Genomic DNA, 9,701 nt, shown 5'->3' with positions numbered 1-9,701 from the left:
ACCTGGGGTCTGCAGCACCGTTGCCTTTTGGCCCCTGCAGCAGTAAGCCCAGTTGCCTTGTCACCCAGCCAAAAGAGCGGAAGAACAACTTCCAAGCTGGAACCCATACTAAAGAGCATCCGCGCGAGCGCCAAAGGCCACTTCCGGCCGTCGGAGCCGAGGGGCGGGGCGGGGCGGTGCGTGGCGTGCGACTCCGACGTGTGGCGCGCGGCTGCCCCCTCCTGGCGGCGCGGGTGAGACGACGGAGCGGGAGCGCCTGCCCGTCGGTGACCGCGCGCAGCTCGCAGAGCCCTGGGCGTCCTGAGCTGCCCAGCGAGGCCCGTCTCTTGTCAAGAATTTTACCATTATTATTTTAAACTCATAATTTCCCCTGGCCCGCAAAGCGTCCTTTTGCTTGCTGAAAAGGGGAAATTAGAGGAGGGTAGAAAAGATCCCGCCTTCAAAGAGAAGATGGAGGAAGGCGCCCAGAGCCTAGATTCGGATAGTGATGAAACTGTGATTGAGGGGTCGGTGACAGAGAGCGACTTTGAAGACGACGAGCTGCCCTGGAGAAGGTGACCACAGTTAGGCCTGCGGCTTCAAACCCTCGTGCCACTGGGGGCCCAAGCGCTGTTTGAGGGTCTCGGGTGGAGTGAAGTCGTGGGTCTCAAGCTGAGGGCTCGTGGGCAGGTTAGAGCCTTGGGGGAGGGGGCAGCCACGCCTGAGCTGAGAATTCTTCTTTTTTTTTTTTTTAATTTTTTATTGTTGGTTGTTCAAAACATTACAAATTTCTTGACATATCATATTCCACACTTTGATTCAAGTGGGTTATGAACTCCCACCTTCACCCCATACACAGATTGCAGAATCACATCAGTTACACATCCGTTGATTTACATATTCTTAAGTAAGCAACAACCGTGGGCCCTTCACTCGCCTGCTAGCGACAAAATACGGTTTACAGTATATGGCCTCATGGCATTTACCAAAAAAATTATTTCCTCTTAGACTGGGGCTGTATTTACTTTTGCACAGGCACAACAGTCTTGGGATGGAAGTCCTCAAATGAGTTTTGCTTCAAGCTAATGAACAGCATTTCTCTCAGGAAAAGACTGTGTGATAGGGAAACTGGTCCCTACCCAACTGAACGGATGTTGTAGAAGGACAAAAAAATTGGAATTTCAGTTCATCAAAGCTTTTCTTAAATATCTTCTCTGTGCCCCACACAGGAAGACTCGAAAGGATAGGGCTGCTTGCTTTTGAGAAAACTTAAGACCAGGAAAAACACTTAAGCAGATAATTTCAACATTCCACAGGAAATCTAGGGATGGAGGTATTTCCAAGATAGTTTAGGAGCCCAGAGAGACTCAACCTCAGGGTAGAGTTTGTTAGGGTTGGTTTATGAATAAAAGCTTGAAGGTGTGTTAGGAATTAGCCAGATGAGGAAGAGGTTGAATTCTTGGCCAAGGATCCAAAGGGGTAAAGGTATAGAGGGGCATAGTTGTGGTATGTGTTTTGGAACGTACAAGGGGTTAAATCTTGTAGAATTGTAAAGTATGATGTGGAAAGTAGTGAAAGAGGAAGCTAGGGTGCAGCCATGTAAGGCCTCATGTGTGTTCTGTGTATTCTGGTTAAGATGCTCATCATAATTAGATTTCCATTCACTCTGGTATGCCCCAAATTAGGGGTTTCAAATTTTAATCTGCTTTTAAGTCACTCTGGAATTCTGCTAAATTGTGGATGATTCCAGTTCAGGAGTTCTACAGTGAAGTCCAAGTTTCTGCATTTCTAAGAAGCTTCCAGTTTAAAGCTGGTACTGTTCAAGCAGGGATCTTCTTTTGCAAAGCAAGCTTTGGGAGCAAAGTAGAGTGAGATGATGGGGATTAAATTAGGAAGAACCAGTGGGAATGGAGGGAAAAGGTCAAATTTGAGAAATCTTTAGGAAGTAGATTTGGTAGGAGATGCTGGTTGATTATATAAAGGGGCAAGGGAAGAATGTAAAGAGTGATATCCAGGTTTCTGGTTCTTTTATATGTGTATATATAGTAGTTTATGCTCTTGTTGGAATATAGAGAGCATTTTAACAAATGCATGGAGTCTCATAATCATCCTCCAAATCAAGATTCAGAACAATTTCATTACTGTAAAAAAAAAAATGTGTGCTGCCCCCTTAGGCAAGCTGTACTTCACCCCCTCAATTTGATTTATTGTTCTCTTGTATGTAAAGTAACTTTTTTCTCTGCCTTCAAAGTTTTTTTTTCTTTTTTCTTGGTACTTTTTAATTATACATAAGAGTAGGATCCATTGTGACATAATTATAAAAGCATGGAATATATCCCAATTGCTCCCTACCCTCTACTGATCTCAAAAGGCAAAACAGAAGACAAAGGCAAGGTTTTTTCTTATCTTTGGTGCTCAGCAGTTTGATTATGGAGCATGATTTTCTTTTTCTTTTCTTTTTTTTTGTTTGGAGTTCACTGAGCTTCTTCAATCTGTAAATTAATATCTTTCACCAACTTTAGAAGTTTTTCTGTCATGATTCCTTCAAATATATTTTTTCATACCACTCTTTCTCCTTTCCTTTTGGTACTTCAATGATGTGGATGTTAGATCTTGTGATATTACTTCCCAGATCCTTGAGCCTCTATTTATTTATCTTTAAAATTTTTTTAAAATTTTCTCTCAGTTTTTCAAACCATATAATTTCTAATGCAATCTACCGCTGGGCCACAACCACAGGTCCCTCAAAACTTTTCCTCTAAAATTTCCACTTGGGGTCTAGGGTTGTGGCTCAGAGGTAGAGCACTTGCCTACCATGCATGAGGCCCTGGGTTCAATCCTCAGCACCACATAAAAATAAAATAGAGATATTGTGTCCACCTAAAACTAAAAAATAAATATTTAAAAAAAAAATTCCACTTGGTTGAGGCTGGGATTCTAGCTCAGTGGTAGAGCACTTGCCTTGTACATGTGAGACACTGGATTCCATCCTCAGCACCACATAAATAATAAATAGATAAAGATATTGTGTTCATCTACAACTAAAAAAATTTTTTAAAATTTCCATTTGGTTTCTCAAGGTTTATATTTCTCTCCCGAGAATTTCAATCTTCCCATCCATTTGATTAGTATTCTTTTTATCTCAAGGAAGATGGTTATGATAGTTGCTTTAAACTCTTTGACTTATATTTTCAACACCAGGGTTATGGGGTATGGGATCTCTTTCATGTTGAGTAATTTTGGATTGTATCCTGGACATTTTGAATATATTATGTTGTGGACTCTTGACCTTGTTAAAATCCTTTAGAGAGTGTTGGTTTTTATTTATTCTGATAGGCAGTCAACCTAGTTTACTAATTTAGACTTTGTCTTCTGTTTTGCCTTCTGTATGTGTCTTGTGTGGTGGTTACGTTAGTCTTTCCTGTGCTATTTGAGTCTGTCTGTGTGTACATCAAGGAAGTAATCTGGATGTTGAACAATAGTTAATATCATAGTTCAGTTCTGTAAGTCTTAGTAATGCTTCCTAAGGTCTGTTCCACATATGGAACAGTTCAGAACTATGTCTGGAATTTATGTTGGGTCATGTACAGGTGACTCTCCTTTCCCTATCTCTTCTCCAGGATTTTTATACCTGCTTCACTCCCTATACCTGCTTGCTGTTTCATGTGACCAGAAAAACAAGTTTCTCTTAACAATTTCCTATAGCTAGAGCAGGCTTTAGGGCAAAGAGTTAAGAGAGAAGAGGGGGATTTCTCCCATACTCCTCAAACTTACACAGACTCCCTTTCCCAGTTCCTCTATTATAAAAAAGCTTTTTCCTTTAGTATTTAAGTGCCCCAGATGCATGGTATTGGTACAGGTCAGAGGCTGGGACTGGCCTTGAGACAGGGCTGGGAAATCAGAGAGAAACAAAAGAAAACCCAGTGATTTCCTATACACTTCTGGATGGAAATAGGTATTTTCTTTCTTTCTTTTTTGATGCTGTGTCCACTGTGTAGTTCTGGGATTAGACTTTAAATCAAAGCTACTAGACAAAAAACAAAACAAAACAAAAATAACAACAACAACAACAAAAAAAAAAAAACCAAAGAGACTAAACAAACAAAACCAAATGAAATAATAAACTGAAACTTTAATAATAAATGGATATTACAGGTGATTATTCAGATTTCATTTTCAATTTCCAGTCTAACCTGATATTGCTTACTTTTCGGAGTTCTCAGATAGCCTTTTAAAAATAGTTTTCTAGAGTTTTTAGTTGTAATGAGTTAGAGAAATAGGCTATAGATGGCTCACTCTATCTTGGCCTGCCAGTCTCCCCCGCCCCCCAATTCATTTTTAAATATTTATCTGCAATGTGGTAGGAACATTCTTTCAAACTTTCTAGACTAATATTAAAAATTAGTGTTCTTTCAGTGAAACAAAGTCTAAGCAGAACTGGAGCCAAATGCCAGGTTTTTTGGTTTTCCTTTTCTTTATCTTCTTTACTTCTGTATAATTAATTTTGGCTGTTTATCATGTAGGAGCTCCCAATTTTGATTGGAATGAGGAGTATAGATCCTAGTAGGGCAGGGATCTCCAACAGGCAGAACATTATACGGTTCCATATAGCTCAGTATTCCTGAAGAACTGTAGCTGCTAAGATGTTTTTGATGAGAATGGAGAATTTCATGACCTTTGGGATTAGAAGAGGCAGTACTTTCAGAAGAAGCACTTGAGAGCCTGAGAAATCTTGTCCTAAGGTACATTTAATCCTCTTTGTGGCTTTATAGGTATTGCTGCTAAGCTGTAAAAATTCAGGATACTAACAGGGTTTTGTTTGCTTGTGATTTTTTTTTCCCCTGAGAGGCAAGATTCATTTTTCTTATATATGCTCTGGGTACTTATTAACAAACCTTATTTTCTGTCTCAGCCTCTGGTATGTTAACTGCTCAATAACATGAAGGTTATATCTCAATTTAATCCTATTCGGAATTATGGAACTACCTCATTGTTACATGAATTTGAGTTTATCTTCAGTGACCTGAACTCAGATTTATGTAACAGTGGGGTAGTTCCATAATCATGTCCTCTGAACATTATAATTGCACATAGTATACCTATGAACCTGAAAGATAGGTATTAATTCTGTTCCTTCAAGATAGATTAGTAATGTATTCATATGAATTGCCTAGATTGAAAATACTTGTTATAATATGTAACAACAAATCTCACCATTATGTATAATTATAATGTACCAATAAAAATATGGGGGAAATAAATAAAAATAAACACAAACAATAAACCATTAATACAAAATAAAATACTTATTAAAAAGGAGATGCTCCTACTTGAGGAAGCTAGGAACGGAATATAAAGTACAGGAAACAAAATTAATCATATTAAATTAGCTAATGAAAACAACCATTTGGGGCAGGATCTATGTCAAAGTAGAGGCTATTGCACTGATGAATGCAGAATGGTTACTATTTTTAGAGGTGTTACTGTAAAAGGATATTTTAATTTTTTTTTTTTTTTGTGAATCAGACTCAGTATGGCATTAGGACTCTGTGCTGTCAAAATTTTGATAACATAAAACTGAAACCCTAATTGTCACAAAAATTTTCATTGTACTTTTTTTTGGTACTGAGGATTGAACTCAGGGGCACTTTACAACTGAGTTACATCTCTAGCCCCTTTTTATATTTTATTTTGAAACAGGGTCTGCCTAAGTTGCAAGCCTGGCTTTGAATTTACAATTCTCCTGCCTCAGCCTCCTGAGTCATTGGGATCACAGCTTCACTGAGCTTTAACAAAGCAGGGAAAAGTATTTCAGGTTTTCCCCCTAAATTTCCCTTTCCTCTTAATAGTTAAAAGTTCTCAGCATTTCTTTTCTTAAAATTTTAAAGTTATATTTGAACATGAAGGAATAATTTTTCTGGAGCCCACTGTCTTCATTTTCCTTTTAGGATTAAAAATAGTCTTAAATCATTCCTTAAAGAAGCAGTAAAAATTATAATCAATAATTTACATATTAGAAAATTATCTCAGTTATTTGCAATAGTTCAAATTTCAAAAACAAGTAAGTTATTTAGGATCATATGATTCTTAAATAAATTTATGATGGGCTGGGGATGTGGCTCAAGTGGTAGCACGCTCGTCTGGCATGCGTGCGGCCCGGGTTCAATCCTCAGCACCACATACCAACAAAGATGTTGTGTCTGCCAATAACTAAATAAATAAATATGTTTAAAAAAAAAAAAAATAAATTTATGATATATCTTTCTGATATCAATATTTAATGGTTTGGGAAAGATTTTGAATGGTATTGCGAATGTTTGAATATATTCCTAGGTGGAAAAAAATGTAGTTTCTAAAGCCTTGTACAAATGTATCCAATATTTATAAAAGAATTTACAGTTTAAACCTGTATAGAAAGAAAGCAAGAAGAAAATAAAGCAAAGTCTTAATATAGGTAGAAACAGAGGGGATTTCTTTTTCTGCTTCTTCTCATTGCCTATGTTTGCTACAACACTTTTGAATAGATACTACATTTACATGACTCAAAATTAAAAAACTGTATGAAAGATTGTAATGAAAGACTGAATAAAAAGTCTCCCTCATCTCTGTTCAGTGAGCCATCCATTTTTTTTAACATTGGCAACCAATATGTTTGATTTCTTGTTATTCTTTCAGAGATATTTTCTAAATACATATATGTTTAAGAACACACGTAAAACTATTTTCTTAAAATAGAAGCACTATGTCAAAGAGATTGGGTGTTTATTATCTTGATAATTGAGTTTTTTGTGTTTTGTCTCATGATTAAAAAGGCCTTTCTTCCACCCACTGCAGTTATAAAAGAATTCTTCCTTGGTTTCTTCTAGTACTGTTTGATTTATTTTTTAGCATTTACATCTTTGATTCATATGGAATTTTTTTGAAGTAGAGGGTTAAGTATGGATTCAACTAAATTATTTTCTATATTTTCGTAGTATCATTTTTTTTTGAAAAAAATCATCATTTTCTCACTGATTTGAGATGTCCCCTCTTTAATATACTAAATCCCTATATATAATGAGTTTATTTCAAGGGAGTTTATTCTGTTTATTGATCTGTCAATTTATGTGCCAGTATTACATTTTGAAAATATTTTATATCAGAAAATAATATAGGTTGTTCCTTCCTTATTCTTATTTTTCTAGCCACACTTATTTACTTTATAGTGTGAACTTCAGAATCAGTTGTATAGTTCAACAAAAAGTCTTGTTGGTAATTTTATTGTATAATATCATATTTATAAGTTTTACATATTGACTATTAATATCTGATATCTTTTTCTTTTTTATTGCATTAAGATTATAATAGGAAGTCTGGGGTTGTGGCTCAGTGGCAGAGCATTTGCCTCACACATGTGAGGCACTGGGTTCTATCATCAGCACCACATAAAAATAAATAAACAAAATAAAGATATCATGTCCATGTATAACTAAAAAAAAATTTAAAAAAAAAGATTGTAATAGGGGCAGAAATTTTACCTCTCCCCTCTCAGGGTCCCATCTAGGTCTGAGGATTAAATTGGCATAGGAATAAAGAATATAAATTTAATGTAAGTTTCATATGACAGGATTTCTTGTAAAGGAATAAAGACCAAAGAAGTGACAAAAATCTATGTGCTTTTGTATTAAGTTGAACAAAGACACTTATGAAAAAGTAATTATGTATGGAGATTAAAGGGAGATAATAATTAAGGTCTGTTTGTACAGAATTTTCTAGACTAACTCCCTATAAAATAGTGTTGTTGTTTTTTTTCTTGTACAGGGAAGGCATCTTTTACATAGAAGTTATTATCTCCTATATTCAGGAAGAAAAAGAGGAGATTAGAATGCTCTTCTTCCACTGCAGTTTTTCTAATTGCCTTTAGCTTAAAGTAATTTTTAGGATAAAGTGGCATATTTTGATGTGCCTTTATATTCCACCTTTCAAGATGGAATTTCCATACAGTAAATTTACTTTTTTTTAGCATTGATGTTCTGTGAGTTTTGACAAACACATTCAGTTGTGTAACTACTACCACAATCAAGTTAAAGAACAGTTCCATTATTCCCCCAGATTCCTCCATGACCCTTTGTGTAGTTTTTAGGTTAAAAAAAAAATTTTAAGAGTTAAAATAATTCTGCTTTTTAGGGAAATTAAAGTTAATGTTTTACCTGAAAACTGCACTGCAGTAATGGATTGAGTAATGAATTTTTAATCATTAGTAATGGCCAGTAGAAATTGAGCCAAGAAAATTGCTTTTTTTTTTTTTTCCTTACAGCAGGTGCCTGTATTTACTTTCTTGGAGGATGTATTAGAAAAGTTAAGGACTGGAGTTCTTTTTTTTTTTTTTAAACTTTATTTTTTAGTTGTAGATGGACACAATGCCTTTATTTTATTTAAAAAAAAATTTTTTTATGTGATACCTGGTATCAAACCCAGTGCCTCACACGTGCTAGGCAAGCACTCTACCACTGAGCCACAATCCAGGAGTTCTTTATGTTGTTAATTTTGCTGGTATTATTAGGAAATTTGGGGATTTAGTTAACCAAGAATCAGGAAGGAGAGAATAGGTAGGTGAAGGGACAGAGTTAGAAATTTCTTTCTGTGTAGGTCTTGTTTTATGCATTTGTGTTTTGAACATGTAAATGTTTTACATAATTATAAGGAATAAACATGAATAAGATTCCTGCAAAGGTTGTGGCTCAGCGGTAGAGCGCTTGCCTAGCATGTGTGAGGCACTGGGTTCAATCCTCAGCACCACATAAAAATAAGTAAATAAAAATAAAGGTAAAAATATTAAAAAAAATAAAAACAATTATCTAATTCTTAGGTTTCAAGAATATTATCTACATCATGTACAACCAGAAGAATGAGAAGTTACACTCCATTTGTATATGATGTGTCGAAATGCATTCTGCTGTCATGTATAACTAATTGGAACAAATAAAAAATTACTCAATAAACCTTTATAAAAAGTCACAAAATACAAATTAAAGCAGATAAATATTATGGGCAACTTTGCAGTTTACTAAAAAAAGAGAAAAAAAGAAAAAAGATAGATTTTTTTTTGTATGGTAATTTACTAAGGATTTCTTTTCAAACCCTTTTATCATGTACAACATGATTTTTTTAAAAAAGGCACCTCTGTGCTGGGCATGAAACCTTGAAACATTTTAAACTTCTCCAATTTAGTGATGCTTTCTTATGTAATAAGGAAAATATATACAGAATACATATAATACATATAAAGGCAAAGTGGCTCCTATTTACTAGATTTTGGAGAGAAATGCAGCTTTTTAGTTAGCATTGAAGCAAAGTAGGGAACCTGCTTTTGCCAGTTGCATTCGGATCTTTGCGAAAGTCCACTTGGTGCTGAGAAACACAAAATAACTTTCTTAAGTAATCACATTATTAATGATAATTATTAATTTATGGACTGTAAATATGGCTTTCTCCTAAAAGGAGCAAAGGTCTCACTGGAAATGATGTTTTAGGTCTGAGGCAAGAGATGTTTAAGATGAACCTGGAATATCTTATGCCGTGAAGATAGTTAAGAACTAATGGTGTTATTAGTTTGCTTGGGATACCCTAACAAAATTCTACAGACTTGGTGGCTTAAATGAATAAATTAATTCAATCACAGTTCTGGAGGCTAGAGGTCCAAGATCAAGGTGCCAGCAGGGTTGGTTTCTCCTAAGGCCTCT

At 35.6% G+C, this 9,701-nt stretch overlaps 1 protein-coding gene across 1 annotated transcript in view; it reads left to right on the top strand.

Moving 5' to 3' along the window:
* The first annotated feature begins 450 nt into the window (after positions 1–450).
* The window catches only part of Ankrd31 (ankyrin repeat domain 31), a 190,863-nt gene continuing 181,612 nt past the window's right edge, over positions 451–9,701 (top strand). The window contains 1 exon segment of the mRNA XM_034636448.2: positions 451–554. Within this exon segment, the coding sequence (XP_034492339.2) occupies positions 451–554 (104 nt within the window).

Source organism: Marmota flaviventris, chromosome 5, assembly GCF_047511675.1.
Source record: "Marmota flaviventris isolate mMarFla1 chromosome 5, mMarFla1.hap1, whole genome shotgun sequence".
Taxonomy (NCBI): Eukaryota; Metazoa; Chordata; class Mammalia; order Rodentia; family Sciuridae; genus Marmota; species Marmota flaviventris.
The sequence above is the reverse complement of the archived record's forward strand: the minus strand, read 5'-3'. Positions and strand labels throughout refer to the sequence as shown.